The sequence below is a fragment of the Coturnix japonica genome, chromosome 1, assembly GCF_054131305.1.
Source record: "Coturnix japonica strain WE chromosome 1, WE-NBRP24, whole genome shotgun sequence".
Classification (NCBI taxonomy): domain Eukaryota; kingdom Metazoa; phylum Chordata; class Aves; order Galliformes; family Phasianidae; genus Coturnix; species Coturnix japonica.
This window is the reverse complement of record NC_140663.1, coordinates 106,688,839-106,713,244: the sequence shown is the minus strand read 5'-3', so window position 1 is coordinate 106,713,244 and position 24,406 is coordinate 106,688,839. Positions and strand designations below refer to the sequence as shown.

General features: G+C 35.3%; 1 protein-coding gene across 2 annotated transcripts in view; it reads left to right on the top strand.

The window, feature by feature from the left end:
* The window catches only part of IL1RAPL1 (interleukin 1 receptor accessory protein like 1), a 652,915-nt gene that overhangs the window by 70,184 nt on the left and 558,325 nt on the right, over positions 1-24,406 (top strand). For both annotated transcript variants that reach the window (XM_015885202.3, XM_085549854.1), the window contains exon 2: positions 10,319-10,424. In XM_015885202.3, coding sequence (XP_015740688.2) covers positions 10,343-10,424 — 82 coding nt within the window. In that variant the 5' untranslated portion in view covers positions 10,319-10,342. The remainder of the gene's footprint in view (positions 1-10,318; positions 10,425-24,406) is intronic.

The window sequence follows — 24,406 nt, the reverse complement described above, 5'->3', positions numbered from 1 at the left end:
CTTGTTTGCTTCAGTATTCTCTTACTAGTTTCCATTGACATTTCATTTGCACACAATTGTGAACAATACATGTTCACAATTATAGAAATTATTAAAATTAATATAAAAATTAAAATAATTTTCTATTATTTCCTAATTGTACAAAAGTAGGCACTCTCTTGGCTTTTTTTTAGCTTGGTCCATTTTTAAGTAGCAATTGCATATATTAGGTATTGCACAGAATCATACAATCACTCAGGTTGGAATAGACCTTAAATACCATGTAGTCTAACCACAACATACTACCCTAACTCTAACAACCCTCTGCTAAATCATGTTCCTGTGCACTACATCCAAACAGTTTTTAAACACATCCAGGGATGGTGACTCAACCACCTTCCTGTGGAGCCTATTCCAGTGCTTAACAAACTTTTATGTAAAGAAGTTTTTCCTGATATCCTAGACCTCCACTGGTGCAACTTGAGGCCATTTCCACTCGTCCTGTCATCAGTGAGAGTAGACCAACCCTGCTCTCGCTGCAAGCACCTTTCAGGTATTGGAAGAGTGCAATAAGGTCTCCCCTCAGCCTCTTTTTCCCCAGACTAAACAGTCCCAGTTCCTTCAGTCTCTCCTCTAGGGCTGATTCTCCATACACTTCATCAGACTTTTTGCCCTTATTTGGACCTGATCCAGCACCTTAGTGTTGTGTGAGCAGAACACATGGGACAATTACTAGATGCAAGTATCAAGCTACAGTTCTTATTTTAACAAGGTACAAAGGTGTTATACTCAAATCTTTTGTTTAATGTAGATCAAATAGGGATCTGCACTCTGAATTCTTCTATTCTTCCTATTTTCTTTCCTGAGTGGAAGCTACTGTGGAAACATTTCAAGGTCGTAAGGTTTTCTTTTCTATATGTACGTATTTCTAATACCTGAAAAAGATACTATGTATCCCAGTGTTATAACCAAGAAACTAACTTTTGTACAATTTCTATTTTAATGCATGTTAAAGAAATTAACATTGCAAATGAATCCTCTGCTTTTCCCTCTGTTTCTTCCAACTTGGTGAGTTTTCAGGGAGGCAAATCTTTTTCTGTCTCCTGAGTCGCTCCTTCCCTAGTCAGCAAGGGGTCACTACTGCGATAGAATCATCCAAGAATCAGAGGAATGATACACATTAATTTGGTGAGAGATTTCTTAACAACTAACAGCAACTACTTGGAGGTAAACTTGGCTAACTGGCTACAGCTAATAAGTGTTACAGGTAAGACAATTTTAGGCAACGGCTGCTACGAAGAGTTAAAAAAAAAAATAAAAGAAGATAAAGATAAAATAGAAAACAGGGAAAAAGGGAGAGAGACATATCTATAAAGCCGTGCAGTTCACCGCTTCTAGATCAAACCATGTGTTGTCAGGTGTGGATCTTCAGTAGAGATGGGTCATTGGAAGTTATGCTGTTCAGTTGAAGATGACTAACGATGATCATACAATCTCTTATTTATAGTTCAAAGTGGTAGAGTCAGTTCTTATGGAGTGACAGGTTCTGGCTTTGGGATCTCAGCAGGAACTCTTTTGTTCCCGTCTTCCAGACCTTGCAAATTTAAGCCAGCAGGTAAGAGGAAGCAGGAAGATGCCAGCTTGTGTCCTGTCTTCATGGTATACAGTGGTATCATCTCCCAGTTTCTGGTGCCAAGCTGGAGTTATTTGCTCATAGGCCAAGTCTTCAGCCAGTAAACACTCCTGAGCACTCCTTTTTGAAGGCAATAGCTCCAGAGAAATGTTTTCAAATGTAAAATTGTCCACAAGGTGATATTGATTGCCTCATGTTGATTTGAGACATTTCTTACCAGTCTCAGATACTCTCTCATACGTGTGAATACAATAGCCATGAACAATCAAGAGATGAGCAGACAAGTGCTGCTTCTGCTTCTACCCAGACAACAGTGCTTTCCCAGTTCATTGTCTGAGGCTGTGGTGGTTGCTATGAGAGAGTGGGAAATCACACTCCTCCTGAGTGTGCGTGGGGATGTACATCAACTATCAATGTACTTATTTTCTGAATGCACCTACAAACATTTATTTTTCAAAGAGCCAAAACATTAGCAGCAGTATTCTGCATGTTATTCATCTGTCAAAGTAACATTAAAGTAGCATGGATTCATGGACAAATTCATTTATGTTCAGTTTTGAATTCTGTGGAAACGAGATGCATTTCTACTGAGCTTTTAAAGATTCCTGAGGGCTTTCACAATAGGAGCTGATAAAGTTTTATGGAACGCTTTACTTTTATGTGTAGTCAATATGATGAGAATCATTCTACCCTATACAACAGGATGCAAATTAACTGAATGGTTTTGAATGAGCCACCCATAAACACTTGCTGCATTTATTTTATGTGATAACATCTTACTCAGTGCAAACTACTCCTTTGAAAGCACACAGTGTGTATGTGTTATGAAGTTAGAGCACATGCTTAGAAAATGGGGGTTTTACTTTCTAAGTCTTCTTGGTTTGAAGAATTTGAACCCACATTTCCCAGATCCCTTATCCAGTTATTTAGATTGTTGTGACCTCTATCATTTCTGAGTAAAACAAGACTGTGCATGCTACATTCAGGGGCCTGGGAAAAGAATTAACAGAAGACAAATTGTGGCTTCATATTTACAGCACTTCTTCAGGAAAGGAAGAGTTGCTGGATTCTAGCCTCTTCTCTGTTGTCTCTATGCTACATCTCTTCTGTCTTAAGATCAAAAGCTTCCAATTAAGGGCTTGGAATCCCACATCTGATCTACCACAGCTGAGACCATTCTATTATTCAGCCTCCTACTGATCCAAAAATATTTAAAATGCCAACTTTGACATGGTAGAGGCTTACCTGTTATGGTGGAAGACAGTGCTCTTAACTTCCAGAGGAAAGTGGGGATTTTTTTAGAGAGAGTGTTTTATTTTTAGTCATTATTGTAAAAGCAAGGTTTTGATGAATACAGTTATAAGCTATGAAAATTCCAAGAAGCACATGGAATGCACTGCAATTACCGTGTAATTAATACTCAGCCTGTGACCTAGATATCTGTGAATCTTTACATGATTTATGTTTTCCATTGTTATCATCTGAAATTAATGTTAGGCGGCTTTGGAATAACCATTGTTATCTGTCAGGCTATTGCAGTTTTAAGGCTGAATATCATCTATTTCATGGCTAAACAGTCATAATACATTATTAGTACAGGAAGCTCTGTCTCTTAAGAAACTGTCCTCTTTTTCTCATCAACAAATCTATGAAAAGTTATTAATAAGCAGTACTATTCAGCAGCACTTAAAAGTTTTAATTGGATTAGGCCAGATACACCCCTTTTCTGACCTTGAATCTCAGTATAGTTTTATAGAGTCATTAGTATCCTACTGTCTTTCTGCTGTTGGGTAGTCCTACTAGTAATGAAGAATTGTTATATAGGTATAACAAATATTAGTCATATCCAATTTTGAAGTTTTCTTCCTACAATTTTAATGAACTGCAAAACTATGTGTTTTCATTATAAAGGTCATTAATACTTAATTCCTTTACAAACCAATTTAATGACAGTAATCCTTGTAGATTTTGTTTTTTCTTTTTTTAATAGCTATCCATAAGATCTTTTATCTGAATGCTAAGGCAGACTTGTCCTTTTTATAAATATTTCTCTCCAGGTGCTTACTGTTCTTGTTTGAATGTTACAGGTTTATTTTATTTTATTTGGTCTTAAAGAGGTAGATTGCCTATGAAATCCCGTAAAGAAACTCAACTTTTGCTACCCAGATGCTTTTATATGAGTTTCACTTACTGAAACATAATTTTATAGTGGATAAAGAAATTGGTAATACTGTGAGCTTCTAAGACTTTTCATTATTTATTGTTCACGCAAACTTAATTACGATCCTTATATTTCTGGGGGGAAGCAATGAATTTCTTCTCAGGCTACTTGCAGCATTAAAATGCCACAACTGTTCTGCTGGAAGCAAGCAGACCCCAGTGAATGCAGTTATTCTGGGACTCCAGACCCTGTGGAGCAGCAGATGCCTACCTGCAGCAAGGTCTGACTGCCTTCTTCCACTGGAAGTCATGAGTGAGGAGCAGCCATGGCACAGCTTGTGCCTTTGCCCACATGCTCTGGACATGGGGCTCTGCTCAGGGATGAGGGAGGCTCAAGGTGAAGCTGAGTAAGGCTGGGCATGCCCAGGTGTGGTAGCAGATTACCAGAATGTGATTTGGAGAAAACTGAAGGATTTGGCATTTGGTCTATGAAAGAGAACGTATAAATGAAACACCTGCTTCCACCTTTCCACAGCCCTGAAGATGAGCTCAAATATAAGAAATGTAATGTAAACTAGAGACCACATTTCTAACTTCTAATGTGGCAGAGTTGAGTAAGAATTAAACTGGAAACAGACTGTATTCTTAGGTCTAAGATTACAGCCTCAAACACTGGGCCAAGTGGGACTTTGTGAGGTTCGGCAAATTCAAGTGCAAGGTGTTGTGTCTGAGTTGTGGCAGCCCCTACTAACAGTATGAGCTGGGATACGTAAAGATGGAGCACAGCCCTGATGAAAAGGACCTGGGGGTGGGTACGGGTGGATGGAGAGCTGGACATAAACCAGCAGTCCAGAAAGCCTTCCATATACTGGATTGCATCAAAAGAAGCATGGCCAGCTGGTCAAGGGAGGTGATCTTGCCCATCTGCTCTGCACTGGTGAGGCCTCACTGTGAGTACTGCATCCTGTATGTACCTGAGTACCTGTTGCTTGAGTACCTTGTTAAAATAAGTACCTGAGTACAGGAGAGACATGGACTTGCTGGAGTTCAGCAGGGTGCCCTGCTGACTGGTATCCCACAAGGCAACGTGAGACCACTGGAAAGCTACTGTATTTTATATTGTTCTCATGAAGTTGTTCTTTCTATTCTCATCATTGGTTCCCCAACATACATGTCAAACAATTTTCAGCTGACTGTTTTAATTTATGGAAATCAGTTCAATTGTTGATTCAGTAGTGGATGCACAAAGATATGTTGTATGATATTTCAGTTATCTGCAATCTGCTACCATTTGTTTCTTTCCTATTAGAAAAAGCAATACCCAGAAATTGACCACTGACTACGTGTCACGGTTTAAACAAAAATCCACCTGTGTCCATGACAGGGGGCCGTTGGCCGAAAAGAAAAAAAGTTAATTAGGAAAAGAAAACAGTGGCAACGATCTAAGGAAGCACACTTATTTACCAAATACTATATCGAAATACAGGATAACACAATATAATACAATATAATTGAAAATTGAGCTAATGAATCAAGCAAAATAGGAGAGAGAATGATTCCCGAAACCAAGAGGCCTACTGTGAATCTAGGCGAAATGGTGAAGGCTCCCACACACTCCCCTGAACGCCAGAACTCGAAAGATGTCAGTCTAGCCTGAGACAGAGATAATATAGTGTCCAGGTCCCGTGACTCATCTCTGACCGTGTTGTTCTCTGGGAGATGTAGTTTTCTTCTGTAAGTTGCAGATTCAGTAAAATTATTCATGCTTTATATGATGTTATGATGTGGAATACTGATAGTAAAATTACAAAATTATTAAACCATGACACTACGACACAGAAAAGTCACTTAATAACATCATTGGGAACACATTAAGTGATGCAGATAGTGTGCAAAATATGTTTGCTAGTCCATCACCATAAGTGCAAGTGCTACACTGACATCGTTTTATTCAAAAATGGAAAACAAATAGTAGGCCATATCATTGTCTAGTTCTGACAATAGGCTTCTTCCTTATAGAATCCTTTTTAACTACTATCTATGCTTAAGCAAAGCAGCTTTGTTTGATGAAACTTCTGGGAATATCAGATTATGTTTTTATGCATAGGAGAATTACAAAATGATATTAACAAATTCTAGTCAAATAATCATTACTACAGTATCTTGCATGATGGATAGAGTCCATATCATTAGCAAACTAATTTTATTAAGTAATATATCACTTTCATGACACCTGAACCCTACTGTTCAAATTTCAACATGTATAAAGGAATATCCTTCCAAGTCAGAAAGGCAGCACAGGAAGAATGATATTCGGATAATTAGCTGATGGACAGTAGCTTGCATTTATAGACTAATACTGAAATACAAGCTTGTAAATTTACAGTTGGAGACTGAGCCAGTAGAAGGTTTCCTGTATCAATTAAGTATAATTTAGCTTTTGGGAAGGGCCCAAAATGAACATAAGTAAAATTAGGAAAAGAGATTTTTTCTTTTTTTTTCTATTTTACTGCCTTATCAGGAATTGCTTTACTGTGGTTAATTTAATTTCTGCTGAGCTGTCTTGGGGATCACGTGTGTGAGGGTATGCATTCTCCTCACAGTGAGTATTTATGACAACTTCAGAAAAAAAATCATGCTTGGCATTACCCCAAGAAACATTAGTATTGAAATACAGCTGTATTTCTATTTCTGACTCAACTGGAAACTGAGATACTCAGCAATATAGATGCTAGAGGCTTCCTATGTCATTTTTGTTTTAAGTGATGACACTTTCTACCAAAAATAATTTTTAAAATTAATAACATGCCCAATTAAAATGTGTGTGGAATACCTTTATTCAGAAATATTCAACAGGATTTCATGTTGTGCTTCATGCAAACAAATAACCCACTTCTGCACTTTTGAAATGGCGAATACTGCAGAGAGCTGAAATATACTTCCATTCTTGCAAGTGTATCAAAAAGGGCAAGGAAAAATCCCTGATTCTAAAATGTAATGTTAGTCTACTATTCACCTGAAGAGTAGGGCAGTTGCCAAAGAGCTTGTAAGATATACTGGTATTCAAACAACTTCAGAAGGAGCAATGAAGTTTGTAACTACCATACATTGCCTTACCTTTCTGGAAGATTTAACCAGAAAAAAATGGTAAACAAGCCTTTTGTACATGCTCGTGTCATCTGTATATCTGCCTACTGCTTCCAGAAACAGCAAACTTCTGCTATTTCCATTTAAAATCAGATTTATTTATTTTTCTTTTTAATTAATAATTTCCTGCCTGTTTACTAGAAAACAACTAGTAAAAACTAATGGCTGAAAAAAGGGCTGTTTCCAATTCATAAGTTATCACTTACAGTTAGTGTTAAGAATTTGGTTTCTTAGAATTATGCCTTTTATTTTTTCAGTTTAAAACCTAGTAATGCATTACAGAATATAGGCCTCAGATATACTCATTACAGTAGCATAACAATTTTCTGTGCATTATAAGATCCCCCTTGGGATGTTTCTTTTTAATTTCCTTCTGAATTGCTTATTTTAATCTTTGCAAGCAATTTCAACAAGGTGACATTTTCTAGACTAGTCAGTTGCTGAGGCATTCACCTGGAACAGGAGACAAGTGATGTTAAGCACCTGCTTTGAATCAGTCATGAGAATGATGTGAGCTAGGTTCCACAGCTTCCTTAATGACGTCCAAAGGCATAAAGCACAGACTCCACTGCAGCAATTTTTAGCTTGCTTGCATTTTTGATTTTTTTAAAATGAAGACAAGGCCAGCAAATAGAAGGCAGGAATAGCAGGAAAGGTAATGGGAACAGAAGGGTTGGAAGACCCTAGGGGAGAACCCGGATATGATCTGCTTTAGTGCTCATAGTGTTTCATGGAGGTAATGGCTAGTGCTGAAAGCCATCTTCTTCCTTCACACCCTTTATTGTTGACTACTTTTTGGTATCTCAGAGACAGCAGCAGACTTTACTTTCTGGGGATTTACTACAAGTAAAGTAGGCTGCAGCGTATTTTGCTTGTGTCTTTAAGCTAGACCTTAATCTCTGAGAATAAATGTAAATGGATTGTATAGTGGAACCATGTTTTAAATGCAATTCATTACTATAAAGACTTTTTTTTTTTTTTTTTTAATTTAAATACACTTGACAAAATAAATGACTGATATATAAATGTACCAAAACAAGAATTTAGTTGAAAGAGAGATGTTTCTCAATGATATTCTTATATTACAAACGCTTTCTTTGATAACTTCAAGCTTTATAGTTTTTGCTTCGTGCTTCTTTTACAAATACATATATGCAGACATACAAACGTGTACGTGTGTACGTGTATGTATTCACATTTCTTTCAGAGCTATCAGCAAGTTTTTATATATTTTTTTTAACAGGTGGTCAATAAAAATGTTTTTGGATCCGCTTTCTCAGTCAGAAGCTATTTACTGAATTTGTAAACATATAATAAGCTCCTGTTGTTCTTTAGACAGCATATATTAGGCTCATGCAGAGCAAGGTGCTGACTCTCACTAGTACCCTTGAGGTTGAAGATAGCAGCTTCAGGGTTTCCTGCGGCATCAGTTAGTGCAGTGAGAAATGGGATTTTGATTTCAGAAATGCTTGACTCAAGTCTGCAGTAAACTCTTGCATAACGCTTTGTGATATCTATTCATTGTCTCCTGGAAAATTAACCTTTATTTCTGGGTTCCAAAATGCTAAGCTTCTATGTCATATATTATGCCCATGGTCACATTATTTATTTAAATAACCATTACTAAAAATATTCATATTGCTCCAAATTTAACTTGGAGAAATCCTATATGTTATGTTTAATTCCTTTGCTGATAGGCAATTTATCCTCTAACTGCTCTAAGGGATATGAATGTGGATACAATTTAGTTTTTAACCTGCTGTGCTGAAGTGCTAGATTTAGTTCACAGTCAGTGAATGAGCAAACATATTATTATTTCTTTGTATCTCTGTGTTTATAAATATCATTATCAAGAATCAGATATCAAAATCTGCTGTTTTCAGTCTGTTTTCTCACTCATCTTTGATAAAGTCACAGTCATTAGGTTTGCACTTCTCAAATAGCTTGAAATCTAACACTTCTGAAGATAGATTCTTCAGGAGTCATCATTGTTTAAGTAATTCTTCCCATAATGTGTTCTTTTACGCCTCCACTATTTTTTATTTCCAACCTGTTCTCTTCTAAAAGAAAGCTATTTTAAGATACTGCTTTCAGAAATGTCTTGGGTACTCAGTAACCTGACTGCCAATGAAAGTGCAAAAGATGCATGATCTCTTTTGAAATCAATCCTTGAACTATGTGGTTCCTTTTGAGAATAAAAGTTGCTGTACAGTACTGTGATCAACAGAGGTCAATATCAAAACTGCACCAGTTTCATCAGAGTCTTTCTTAGTTAGAACTTTCAAGAAACATTGATCACAGCCCTTTCTTTTGTTATATAAGACTTTACATAAAATACATGTTATCATGAGTATAGATATACTATACTTTCTAGATGGACTAGATAGAAAGCTTAGCTCCCTTAAAAAATTAAAATATTAAAATGTAGGTTGTTAGTCCTAGCAGCCATTTCAGAACAAGGCTGGAGCAATATTATGGCTAGATTACATCCCTGCACCCTTGGAATTAACAAATTGTGTGCTCCCTGTTTTCTCCTGCTGCTTATACAATTTACACCCCTGAGGATGTGTTCCATAGAAAGAGAATTGTGTAAATGTGGCACTGAGGACATGGTCTTGACTGATCACAGGAATGGGCTGGCAATTGGACTAGGTGATCTTACAGGTCTTTGTGACTCTATGAGTAGAAATGGAAATCTGTGTTTACATATGGAGAGCTGAAGCCTGACCCACAACATGATTGGTCTCTCGCCCTTCCTAATAATGTTCTCATTTGCTACAGCGAATTGTGTTTGATCTTGCTTATATGCTTTTAGCTCATATAGAAGGAACTTATGGGAGTTTCTGGTGGGGTATTATGGTTCCCTGTTCCTAAGAAGATAGCCAGATTTGTTTGTAATTAATGGGTCTTTTCATTGTGAATCTTGTGCTCAGTCTGTAGAATGAATAACTGGAAAAAAAAACAGTACAGAAGGGTGTTATTTTCTTTCGTTATTTATTTTTCTTAATTTGGTGAAATGCAATTACATGATTAAGGGAAAAAATTTGATACTATTTTTTGAAGGTTAGTGAAAACACCATTTTTCATATGATGAATTAATCAAAAGTGTTTCAAGAGATCTGTTAGAAGGTTTTAGCAGGGGCATGGTGAATTTTCAGTGTATTTACACAGTTAGAATACAGCTCTAGATTTAAATGCAGTTTGTGTACGTGTTTTCCTTTAGGTGATTTCAGCTTACTTATTCTTTTCAGCAATAATGAATCATTTTGGTGCATTAAGTTGCTCACAAAGAACTGTACTCAGTGTTTCTACAATGCTAGTATTACAATTAATTACAACAAAGTTGTTTCAATACCAACATAAAGCTAATGTTTTCTTTTTTCCTTTTTGGTACTCTAGGGAGCAGTTGTGGAAAGAGAGAAGATGAAAGTTCCTATTCCAAACATGATTCTCTTGTATGCTACTCTAACTCAGAGCTTGAAGGTTGTGACCAAAAGAGGATCAGGTAAGTAAATCTTTATCTCCTCTTATAATATGTTTTGAAAGAAAAAAACCTTAAAATTAACTAATATACACTATAATGTTGTAGTTGTTTGGAGCTTAATCAAAAAGATTTCTAATTCTGCAGCAAACAATTTAGCAACTTATGTATTAGACTATATTGTATAGTATGGACTTGATGGAAAATTAAAATAACAGTTCATCTGCTAAAAGAGAATATTGTTGTTTCCCCCACCCCCATTATATCCCCAGTATTGTTTAGCTTACTTAAGGACTTGCTACTGTCATTGAGCTGCTGTACTTTAATGTGAGCAGTTTATCTGTTTGACTACATACTTTATGCTGAAGAATCTCTTGGATATGCAGTTCACATAGCTTTGGCTTAGACTGTTTTTATAATAATTAAAAAGGATTAATCACATTAAATTTAAAACATTTAATAACCATGAAAAATGAATAAGAAAAAACATTTTTGAAGGGGCTACCAGGTGCGTTGTAAAAGAGATTCGTGAAACAAGGAAAATACAGGTGCCTTTTTGGGAAAACAACAGAGGGTGATATATTTATATATTTGCCCATCGTCTTTCATAGTGTTTCTGCTTATATGTTTAAAAATTTAAAAAAAAAAAAAAAAAAAAAGGAACTTTGATATTGAGACTATGGTTTGTTTTTTTTTCATCATGAAATTCTACCTTCCCCCTCTATTTCTTTTTATTGGATAATGGAAAATTTGCTGGCTAATATTTCTGCAAACTCTTTGATCTGTGGGTGTAAAGAAACTAAATCCTTGATGGATGTCTTGATCCCACGTTGATAGGATTAATTAATTTTGTTGTAACTGGTTATTTTGCTTTTGTCATTTGATTGCTTTAGATGGCTTTTGTACTGTTCTAGAAGTCTGGCCTTGATTTATTTATTTATTTATTTTCTTTTTCTTTTATCTGTTTCCAGCTGGAGTTTGCTGCCAGCAATACTTGTAATAGTAAAGAGATGCTTAGGGAGATCTTTGTACATCTTGGGCAACAGTTGAAATAACATCTTGCATTTTCAATAGATTCTACTTGTAACATATGAAACTACTTCTATTTTCAATGTTTTAATGACTGAGGGAAGGAAAGTAAGGAGTACTACTCTAATCTTAAAATATTTCTCAGTCAAGACTTGAGACTGTGATATATTTAAGCTCAAGAAGTCTGGATTCTGTTCACTATGTGCAGAACAAAGGAGCTGGTGATGAGATGATGTATTTGCAACATGACGTCTACCTAGACAGAAATCATTTGATGTTGTTCTTTTTGATCACAGTTGAGCATTTGTGAGCTTTCAGGTGAGGTTCCTTAATCCAAATGTAGTTTATACAGTATCAATCCTCTTGAAGTAATTTTTACCATGATAGCCTTTTTAAAAAGAAGCAAAAAAGCAGCCAGTTATAAAATACTTGCCACTTCAATGTGACAAGAATAAAAACTCAAGTTTTCTTTGCATTTTATTTCATTCTTTTTGTTTGTATCATCTTTCTGAGATTAACCAATTGAAGGAAAATGGTTAAATATTCATTTAAATGTCTGTTTGGGAAAGCCATGTAATTGATGTTCAGACAAAGAAAAGAAGGCTTTTAGGAAACAAGATTCATTTATGCGTACTGTGAAATTATTTTTTTCTTCCTGGAGGTAATCTACTTATAGTTATATGTAAGGAAAAAAAACATATAGTATAACATGCCACTATCAGTGGCAGTGTATGGTGAGGTTTATATATATTTAATATGTGCATTGCATTCTGCCCCATGGATCAAAAGTTTGTCTGTGTCTTACTTTTATTCTTTACTGTGTCTCTTGGAATCTCATTATATATGACTCAAGTGTGATTTTATTTCAAAGTTGAATGCAGCTGTCCTTCTCCTATTTCTTTAATAAAGATTGAATATGGCAGCAAAATAGAAAACTGTAATGCTTTAATATAGACAATTTTTGAATGAAAACAAGAAAACATAAGTGAACCTTTCATTTGGAATTTATTGTGACTTAATTTTGGAAGTATAATGAATCAAGACTAAACCAAAATTGAAGCATGATGTAAATGTTATTTTTAATTGAAGAAGTAGAGGCTTTAAAACAATATCTTTTACATACATTTTTAGAATAATGATTTTTATTTTTTTTTTCATAGTAACTGAGTATTTGCTTTTAATGGTGTCATGCCACCCACTTCTACCCTCTCCTATGATAGTATATTTTCATAGTGACGTAAATATGGTGAAATAATAGCCATTTTTTTACAGATATATTACTTTTGCTGTTAGGTATCAAAACAATGTACTAAGAGTGAAGAAGTTGTTGCACTGATATTCTCAATGATTGTCTTTACTGTGGCTGGTTCTTTCTTATTTTTGTTGAGCTTATTTCTAAATATCAAATCTGAAACAAATTTAATGTTTCTCATATATTTGACCTCTCTCTCTTGTGTTTAAATGAGATCTATTCTTTAAAATATGCCTTCTCTTTACTTCTGGTTGTATTTCTTCTTCTAGGGTCATTTTCTGTAAGGTTCTTATCAGCTATACTAAAAAGATAGTGATTAGTAAATATAAGTCTGAGTTTCCTTATCTGGTATGTATGCATTTCTAGTCACTGTTCTGATCTGTCAAAAATATGAAAACCTACCTTCAGAAAATTGGTGAGGATTCATATCATGCCAAAAATGTGAAAGTATTTGCAGGTTCAAATTCTGTTTATTATTTAATGGATAACAATTCTGACTATCTACTAGCATTCAGCATTTAAGTTACATCCCATAATTTTATTCTTGTCTGTGATTCTTGTTGACTGAAAAAGCAACAGTGGTGTAAGAGAAGGTTTAGATTATGCTGCACTGGTCCAAACATTTGGTCATAAGAGTTGTCGTTATGCTAAACATTTGAATGATATTATTTAGAGTCAAACTGGATCTTTCATAAACAGTAGAGCAATTACAGACCTGTTCTACCACTGTGTGGTATTCATCAGTTAAATATAGTACATGCGCATAGGGAAAGGTATTATTGATATATTTATTAGATGTTCATTAAAACGTATTTAAGTTAGCTGGCTCGTAGTTGTGTGACATACTCATGTAACACTTCAACTTTTATATTTGATTCTGTTTCTATCTGACAAAACATCCATCAGATATTTTCTGATTATTAAAATACGTTTCTATAAGGCAGTGAACGATTTTGAATGACTCTAACCTAAAATGGATTTATTTTACATTTTGAGTACTTAGTAACTGTTTTTTATTACATAAAAATGTCTTTTTGTAATAGTTTTATTAATATGTACAAACAATGGAATAAACATATTCCTATATATCCAAGTGTGCGAGTAAGTAAGGCTGAAACACATCTAAACTTTTCCTGTCAGTTTTATTTGAATACACAACTCTAAGTTTTAATGCCTTGTCAGGCAAGGAGGAAAAGATCCCTCATCTTTAGCTTTGCCATTCCAAACACTGACTTAGAAGCACTACTTAACGGCTTTTTGAAGTATCTTGCTTACATTTCTAAAGGTTTTCCTTCTGCAATTTTTCTTCAAATTATCCTATATTAGTTTGAGCTAAGTGGATTATTTTATCCATTCCTTTTACTTCCTGAGTAAAAAAATGTTTCTTAAAGGCTGTTCTTCTCAGACCAAGTGATATATGACTGCTAACTAGTTGCAAATAAAATTTTTTTGCATATTAACTACCTAATATTCACCAAACAGGCTAGGAAAGGGAGCTTCTGTAAGATATTATTCTTTTCCATCATTGTCTCAAGCTTGCTGAGGACACAGATGGACAGTCCAGGCAGGTCTAGCTCAAAGATGGCAAAATCTTATGTCTGAAGATTTGCAGGTCAAGGCCAACAAGAGTGAGATAAACACAGCTTAATGGCCAGGCAGCAGTTGGTAGAAGAGGGATTAAAAAAAAAAAGGGACTTACAGTCATGAGGACAGGTCTCTGACATCTGATTCCTCGTGACGTGATGCATGCTGAAGAAGATGATGTGTCTGACATCACATGCTTCACGATGTGATGCCTGCCTGCTGATGACTTCTTCTGGGTCTACTACCTGAGGTCTGCCGCTTCCTCCCAGACTTATTCTGTTGCTTTACCTGCTTGCTGCCCAAGGCCAGCCACACTGCTGCTTTCCCCCACTGTGTTTTTGCCTCAGACCATCGGAACAGCTTGCAGCAGGACGCTGCTGGATCCTGGTGGTGACTATCCTCACTTTACGCAATTCTTGTTTCAGTCTTTTCTATCGCCCACTTTCTCTTCCTCATCATCCTAATTTGTATTTGCCAACCTCCCCTTCCCCATCTCCCTGATTGATTAAGATTTGTAATAAACTGATTGAACCAACCTTTGAATTGTTGTTTCTTAATCTCATGTTGAGTGTGCATATATCAAAGAACTTCTTCTCCCTTTGATAAATTGGAGAGAGATAGCTTCTTACTGATCCATGCAGATTTCTTCTCTGTAAGTTAAATAAAATACTAGTATATACCATTCCATCTTGTGATTTTTATTTATTTATTTATTTTTACCAAGGTTGCTGAACAGACAGAGGATTTGTTTTTAGCATTAAATAATCTTCAAAAGGGGTGGGAGGAAAGAGGGGGAAAAGGTTTATTAAAAAGAAAAACAAACAAAGAAATATATTTTACATATTTTAACCTCACTGTATAATTAGGCAATTAGGATATTGACATTTTAGACACTTATAGCAATTTAATGTCATCTTATATCAAAAAAAGTAGAGAGTTCTTACTGTTTTCTGTTTTCCACTGTTTTTCTGCTGATTGTGTCATGTGGAGTTAATGAAGGAGCCGTATTCTGTGCTCAGTTATGTGAAGGGAAATCTTGTCATATTTTTGTCTGAGCTATGAGTAATGAACATGGGTGGTTGTAGCCATACTCATATGGAGTATTATGAACTTCATGAAAACAAGAAGTCAAATTTCGACTTTGCAACCTTTGTTGAGGTTTCTTAATTTTAGTTTTTTTTTTTGTTTGTTTGTTTGTTTGTAGAACTAGTGAAATTCAGAGGAATAGAATGGAAATATATATAAAAAAATCAAGTAATTATTTTGCTTGACTGATTTTGTACACTTTAACAACCATTAATAGGCATTTTACTAAATTATGGCCCTTTGAATTTTTAGGAATGATTTCTTACATAAGTCTATTTATAATACTAGTTATATAGTGAATATGTCAGTACAAATGAGATTCTTGTTTTCTTTTTCTAAAACATTTCCTTTAGCTGGAAACAGAACAAATGATCTTAGCAATGTTGGCCTTAGCATCAAGAAAGCCAAGGTTTTTTTTACCTTGTGACAAATACCATAATGAGTGTTCTACAACTGATAATAAATAATATATAAATGCATAGTACAAATCACCTTAGCTATATGCAATGAATTTAACTATGATATTCCAGACAGCCTTGAGAACACTTTCAAAGGAAAAATACGTGTTACGTTTGGTTTAATTGCTTGTACCTAGAACTTGAACTATCTCCATTCTATTATAAAGCAGGTAATAACAATTAAAAAAAATCTATAATCCAGGTTATCTGGATTTTAGTTTTTTGAGAAATTCTACACAAATACTGAGCCAGAACAGGAATCTGGTACCCATTATTTGAGTATCTGTGTATCTTTTGTTGTTGTTGTTGTTTGTTTTTTTGAGACCTGGTAACCCAACTGCATATTAATATATAACTGCCATTCTATTCTTCTGAGCATCTTTCTATCAGTGGTGTCTTTCTGTTTTTCATTCGGCTGTGGTTTGTTTGCCTCAGCATTTTCTTTTGGAATCTAGTCAAAAGGAAATTAGTTCATATTGAATCTGATATTCACTGAATAGTAATCAGATGGTTCAAAAATTAAATGAGGAGATGTTAATATATTTGTTATTTCTTGTTGTTTTTTAGGTTTTTTTTTCTGCACAATTTATAGACTCATGCGTGGTACTCCCAGTACACTGAGGTTGGAGCAAAGCATTTACAATGATTAAGAGACAAGTTTCTTGTGGAGCACAGGAGTTTGTGTCAATTAATATTAATGGCCTCTAGCTGTTGTTTACACTGTTACAGTATGTTAGTTTTCCATTATTAATTGATGGGTCTTTTGGCCTTTTGGGTGGTAACACAGAAGCTAAGCCTGTCCATGTCTATCTGACATGTAAGATTAACTTCTATGAGTGAGGAGTCTTCTGCAGTTGAACAATTAAAACTACTATCACTGCTGTGAAAATCCTTTTTCTCTGTTTAGTGACAAGAAACAGAAAGATGGCATGGTTAAGTCCTAAGCAAAGATGAATATACCTTATTGGATTTAGGGGATTCAGGAGGACAATCTTACTTATACCATTACCTTCTTAAGAAGTTAACAGTATTTTATATGAAGACTGTTTCAAAGTACTTGCTTTGAATTGGCATCATAATACTCAATTCTGTATGTGAAACTGAATGGGGAAAACAGTGAACCACTTTTCTTTTTGAGGCAGAAGGGAGAGAAAGATCAAGGGTGCACCTTATGTAGACGGCAGAAGTATCCACCTCCCCATTCTACAGCCAAAACTGGCAATGTGGTTTACTCCAGGTTTGATATGATCCTTGCCAAGGAAAAAGTCAGGTTTTTTTTCCTTTGTATGTAAATCATTGGAGAAAGAAGTTAACAATTAATGTATATAGTAATATTAGTGTACAGTTCTAAACTTATTTCTGTGTTTATGCTAGTTGTACATGGAAGGTGTGCATTTTCTTTAAAGGAATGTTTCTTTTCAATACTGAGGGCTTCTTTTGCTACAGAATGCTGCATATGTCACAATTGGTAAGAACTGATTTTCAACAAATAGATTTTATTTCACAACTCTGAGGAATAATCTTGTTGGGAAAACCAGTGGTTTTGTTAGTGATCTTCAACAGATGTGTGCTATGGTATGTGCAGTCTGGCTCTACTAGACTTCATCCACATGGTCTATGGAAAGGACACTGCAGTATGTCAAGATGTGAAGCAGTGATGCAGTTTGTTGACTAAGTGGGAGTTAGGAGCTGTATTATTAGGAAAGTAGCCAATATACTTCTGAGCCTCTAGAGGATCTAGGTGATTAGAAATGACTGCATCACTGACACAGACCCTTTGTGATGCATTTCATATTTTGGAGATGGTGACTGTTACTTGTTCTATGAGGATTTATGAACAGGATGGCTGACATTTTAAAATAGTTATATGACCTTTTATTGTTGCTGGGATCCATACCAGTACTATCCAGAGTCCGAAGAGATGGTGAATAGTATCATGGTATGTGAAAAGATTGTGTAGAATCAAAACTGTAGGTCAGTGTTTTATAGTACACTGTACATATTTATAAATGAATAATAATAGTAAAAAGACAAAATCTAAAGCCAAGAGGACAGCATAGATATTCTTATGTAGTTTGTTCACTTGAGTTTTAGTGGCTATTTAGAATGACTCTGCTTCCACAGTTCCTGTTGACTGTAGGGAATTGTTAACAGCAGTTTTGCTGATTGGCATCTGTTGGCTAGTGGCCTAGAAGATGTAAAGGAACAAGTGACCTTTGATCAGAAAATTTATTTATTTGAATATTATGCTGTCACTTTTATGTAGAATAATGACTGTGGAGAGTAAGGAGACTGAAAACCCTGAAGGACAAGTAATGACCGTGTGATAGATGTATCTTTTTTATTTAAGTGTAGTCAGCTGTGAAATATTAAAATAAAGAAATAAGAGTCGTGATAATAAGCTTTGCCCATTAGAATATGTTTTGTTGGAACACATAAAGCAAATTAAAATTGATGAAATATCCTAGATTAAAATGCTTACTGTTTTGTTCCTTCTGAAAGACTGAGGGAGAAAGCACTATCCATGTGGCATGCACAAAGACTTGTCAAAAATAGCTAAGCATGAAAAGAGGAGGCTCTCCTTTAGGCTCCTGGACTGAATTCTTTGGCCATTCTTGCTCAAAGTAGTTTTTCCTATTATGGTCAGATGTGCAATATGCAACATCTGACGTTACCGTAAGATAAAAACAATAAAAATAAAAATCTGTTTTTCAAAAGAGTTTTTGTGTTTCTATTGGGTTTGTGTTGTTGGTTTTTTTTTCCTTCTTCTTCTTTTTTTTTTTTTTTTCCTTTTTTCCCCACTGTGATGGTAAATTACAACATAGTCATGTTATTTGAAAGTTGAATGCTCCTGTAGATTGAATGTCTTGCACTAAACACTTAACTCATTTCAGGAAACTGTCAAGTGTATGGATGCAAAGCAGCCAATTGTATAGAAGCACTCTGCAAATTCATATGGAGTACCTCACTTCCACAAATGACTTTTTCATCCTTGGCAGAAAGGAGGGATTTTTCCAGACTTTTAAATCAATTGCAATTCTATTTGAAATAATTCCAACTGATAATTCCCATTTTAATTATAGAGTCATTTAGGTTGGAAAGGACTTAAGATCATCTAGTCCAACCCTGCTGATGCAGGCAATGTCAGCTAGAGCAGCTTGCTCAGCACTACATCCTGTTAAGCACTTTCTTTTTAAGGGCGTTGATGTGCGCCTTTTAGAGACTATATCTATGTGTCCTACAGTGCAGTCCATGGCCCCCATTTTCCTAATTCAGTCTGGTTTATCTTTTGTAGTGATTTGCCTTATCTGTCTTCTGGTGGAAATCACATGTTAAGGATGATACTTCTGAGTTGCTCTAATGTAGAGTTGTGACACTGCAAGGGTATACCTGCAGTTCTTGTCATGTTTTAAAATTTGACTTACCTGGAAGCAGTGTTAGTTAAGATTGCTTGGTTACCTGTTCAGGTTCATTTATTTTTACAGTCAGATTAATTCTTTAAAATTACAAATGTTCATATTCTGTTTAAACTTAAGCCAATAAACAGTTCATGTTAAGCTGCGTGGAATACTGAGTGTCTATATTTGCATGATTTACTGTTCTCCTGTAACATAATTTTTAACTATAGATAGTACTCTCAAATATATAAGAAGCACTATATTTCCTTGCAGGAAAAAATTCTACTGCTGAGCATTCTATGTTCATGCACTTTTATGTATTCACTGTATACTCACTATGATCAGCTCTTAAGTTATGTTTGTGGTATTGTGTAGAATAAAGACAATGGCTGAATAATATTAGAAACCCTAAATATTGGGTCTTAACATCATCAACTTGTAGGAAAATAGCAACATCCTTTGGTTGTCCAGATCAGAAGACTACACCCTGAAGGAAAGCTGATATTTTTTTTAAGGTACGCTTGCCTGAAACCAAATCTTTTGCCAGATGTCCATGACTATATAATCCAAAGTGAATGCTGGAGGCAAAACAAAGAGACAGGCAAGGAACAATGCAAATTCTACCTACCTACCTGTCTGCCTACAAATGTATCCTTGCTGTGAAGAAAGGCCCAATTTTTTCCTAGGGATCCTTGCCCCAGTAGAGATGCTATTAAGCATAAGTGGTTTTATATGTATGGCACCACAAAGAGGAAGTGAAAATACGGAGAGAGACCCTGAGAAACAGAGTCACAGAATGATAGAGGTTGGAAGGGACCTCTGGAGATTAAGTCCAGTTCCCTAGTAAAGCAGGTTTCCTACAGCAGATTGCACAGGAAAGCATTCAAATGGGTCTTAAATCTCTCCATAGAAGGAGAGTGCGCTGTCTCAGTAGGCAGCCTGTTCCAGTTCCTCTGTCACTCTAATAGTAAAGTTTTTCCTCATGCTTGTGGAAATCTGTGTATTCTTGTTTCTGCCTGTTGCCCTTTGTTCTGTTGCTGAAAACTCTGGCACTTTGCAGTCAAATGGCCTGGGCTGAATTTGTTAAGAAGACCAACTGCTTTTTCTCGGAGTGGATTTTGGAAGGCGCCTTCTGCTATTCCATGCCGTCTGTTGTTGTGTTGTCATTCCACTGACTGCGTAAGACCATTCTGTGCACTTTCCAACAGTTGCATTTTTGCACTATAGATTTATTTTTGCCCTTGGCAGAAGTCTATTAAATATATTTTACATTTTTTTGTAATCAAACTTTAAGCATTCAATTTCTAGGAAATTGAGTAAGGATCAGTAACATTTCTGAGACAATCATTCAGCAGAAAAAATCGGTTTTATTTATCTTACAAATACGCATGCATTCATTTTATATTTTACCACCAGTAGAATGGGGCTGCTAAAGAATGAAATTGTAAGAAATTTACAACAAGACTAAAATTCATGGAAGAAATTGGGGCAAATCATATTTGTCAAAAATGTGGGTGTTTTTTTTTTTTTTGTTTTGTTTTTTGTTTTTTTGTTTTGTTTTTGTTTATGTTTGTTTTTTGTTTTTTTCCCCTGGCAAAAGTAGTTGTCGTGGAGAGAGGAGAAAAGGAGCAAGCTGAAATGACTGAGCCAAAATATTGCCCATAACTTAATGCATTCAAATACAGAGCATTAAACTTGCATAAATTTAGTTTCTTGATAGATCTGTAGTGAGATTTTTTTCTGTGCCATCATTTAACACCTTTATCTACTGTCATTACTTCTGAGAACCTCAAGTATGAATACATACTCTTTTCCAGCTCTTGTATAGTACCCAAATGCTTAGTCATGGATTGAAGTATGAATGTAACAAAAACTTGCAAGAACCTATGGAGGAAAAAGGAAAAGCCATAAGCATTATTTTCCATGTAAACTACTTTGGAAACACATGCCTCATCTGCAGTCTAGACAGTCTTAACAGATGAGTTCTAAGCACTTAAATTAATACGCCACTTAGAAGTATTTAGACTTGTGCTGGGTAGATTTCAGAATTCAGTTTATCAGAATTCAGATTTGGTGAGGCCAAAACAGAAGTTTGGAGAATAGCATTGCTAATAGTCAATTACTCTGTTGCTGTATTAGGCATTAAAGTGCAACATCACACAGAACAGTTGCTGGAAGGTGAAAAACAGTTCTTTTTTACTAAACCAGAAAATTCAGAATGAGAGCACAAAAGAGCTCTAAGAAAAATAGTTTCCATTGCTTTTGGTATTTGGGATTAGAATGGGTGATACTTTTTTATCTATTGCACCATATTTTTGTTATTTGATTATATAATTTCCATAAAAAACACTTGAAAATTACTTATGCATGAAGGTAGAGATCTGAGATACAGAAAACCTGGTTTTTATTTCTCAGTTTTTTAAGGAAAGCTGATCCGTGACAAGCACTGCTAACTGTTCATAAATTTTATTGATCACCATGAAAGAGCCACCAATTGTTTCTGTTAGCTGATTATTACTTTTTTACATTATTGAGTTAAATTATCAGAAGTTTGTGCAATAGTATGAGGTTATTTAACAGACATTAGTTTTTTCACATTGTCATTTTAACAACCTACAGATTTTTCAGTATAAGAGTTTACTTCAACAGTACACCAACATGCAAAAGGTCAGTGCCTCCCTTCCACTGCTGACAAAGACATAAGCTGCTATTAAAAAAAGGTAACTTTTAGATGGTAGAACAGTGACTGAATTCCAATGTCATTACACTTCCCCAGTGCCTAGAGAAGTTGTAAGGTCTTCAAAATAAGATTCAAATAAAAAGCGACTGTTGTTTCCATTGTCTGACTAACATCATGCCATAGGACAAAATTGAAGTAATTGAAACTTTTTTCATATTTAACCAGCTATTTAACTTGCTTTATTCACTTGCGATGTTGTATCATTTTGCCAGTGGTAAGTAATACTTGTGTAATATACCTGCATTTCAGAGTAGGTCATGTGAGGTCATAGATGTAGAAAAAGAACGTGTTTTGTGTATGTTTGGTATTGAAGTAAGTTATGCTAAAATATTTCTGAGTTGATTCCAACTCTAGAATAGGTGCTGCACTTAGGTTTTCTGATAACTAATACATAAAAATGCTGTTTCTTTCCAGGGGAATGATTCTATTTCCAACTCTTCTTGAAACATATAATTCTCTAGAGTTGTTTTCTCACTGTTAATATACTGTGTGTTTAAGATGTCTAAAATTTCACTTTCTGATAAGCCTAGGTATGAGGTTCAAAGAAAATACTGAAGCCTTGTTTTAAGACTCCAGAGCTAATAACTTAGTGGAAAGGTTAGTTTCTTAGTTGTTCTGTTTTTGATCTTTCTCTAAAAGCTAGCTGAAAGAGAGAAGTACTTTTCATTATCACAGAATCACATAATCACAGAATTGTAGGGGTTGGAAGGGGCCTCTAGAGATCATCAAGTCCAACCCCCCTGCCAAAGCAGGCTCCCTACACCATGTCACACAGGTAGGTGTCCAGGCAGGTCTTGAATATCTCCAGAGAAGAAGACTCCACCACCTCCCTGGGCAGCCTGTTCCAGTGCTCCGTCACCCTCACTGTAAAGAAGGTCTTCCACACATTTGTGAGGAACATCCTATGCTGTAGTTTCATCCCATTACCCCTATACTCCAAGACTATTTACCATTCCATTCTTCCATACAGAAACATAAGGTTAAAGATAGAATAAGGTTGCATATAAGGTTCTTATATGTCCCAGTGGTGAGAAACTTCAGCAAGGGCTTGAAAGGTAACCAGATATTGGCAATTGTGAGCAATAGTGGGAAACTGCTGTCTCACACAGATAATTTCCTGCATGACTGTAGGCAATGAAGCAACTGCCTTCTTCTATCCAAACGCTGTTCCTGGAGATTTTGTGCTTAAGTACTGAATCCTGTTGAGCAGAACTGTAATTTTATTTAAACTGAAAATCAAGTTTAGCTTGTTTTCTAATACACAGTTGCAAGTATTAGTAATATATGGCAACTCCTGTTGTGCCATACAGTTTTGAAAAGATGCAATTCTCTCTTTTTTTTTTTTTCTTTTTTTTTTTTTGCTTGTGACAAAGATGATTTGTTAACCTCCAAAAGTTTTACAATCCATTTCTTTTTCTACTTGTAATTACTTCAAAGTAATTAATTTAATTTGTGCTTTACTGGGTTGCTTTCATTAATAGTTTCAGACTATTTAAAGACTCAGAGGGGCAGCCTTAGTCTGAAGAGAACCAATGAAATTACTTCAAATCAGCTGATTGTAACAGCCTCGTTACTGTTTATTTGAAATCAGTTACTGTAAGAGTTTATTTCAGATGCTGGAATATCTTGGAAACATTACTACTTATCTTGAACAATGTAAAAAATATAATTTACCTATTTTCTTCAGTATCGTTAAGCATAGTGAATACATTCCCTCACAAAATTTTTGATTAGGGGAACATTAGCTTACCAAATCTAGTACTTCCACTAAGAACATGTTTTAAAACAACCCAAACTTAAAACTCTGTTTTCAATCTATCATGATAATTACTTAGATTTTAATTAATTGTATATTAATAGTCTGTAATTTTTCAGATCTACTCTAGAGTCCTTTCTTGGGTTTTCTCTCATTTCTATCCATCAATGCCTCTATCCAACAACCCAGCTCTTCTAGCAAATTTCCCTCTCTACTTTTGTGCTGTCACTAAGCTTCTCAACTTGATGATCTCTTTGCACAGACTGTCCTTCCTCTAACTTTTTTTCACGATCACCACTGTTGACTATCAGATTATCCAGGAATCTTTAAGATATGTTCTCAACAGTTCAAATTGAAGGACCATAGTAGATTTTTTCTTTTGCCACTTTATTCCTTCGCTTCAGAGGAAGAAAGAAAATGGCAAATGACTCCACGATTAGCCTTCAGAAATGATCCATATATTTCAAAATAGCTGCAACTTTCTGCTTTCTCCCAATAATTGATTTTAGCATTGTATTGCTTTTATTAAGCACAGAAAGCACAGTGGTTGAACTCTGTTATTTCATGAAATGTCCTAAGGGCATAGAAATTCAGATACACAGCTGAGTCACAGCTCCTGTGTCACTGTTGCTTTGGGCAAGGAGGGTGGTAATTTGCTGATGGCCCAATTTTACTAGCACAAAATTTCCATTCTCTGCCATTT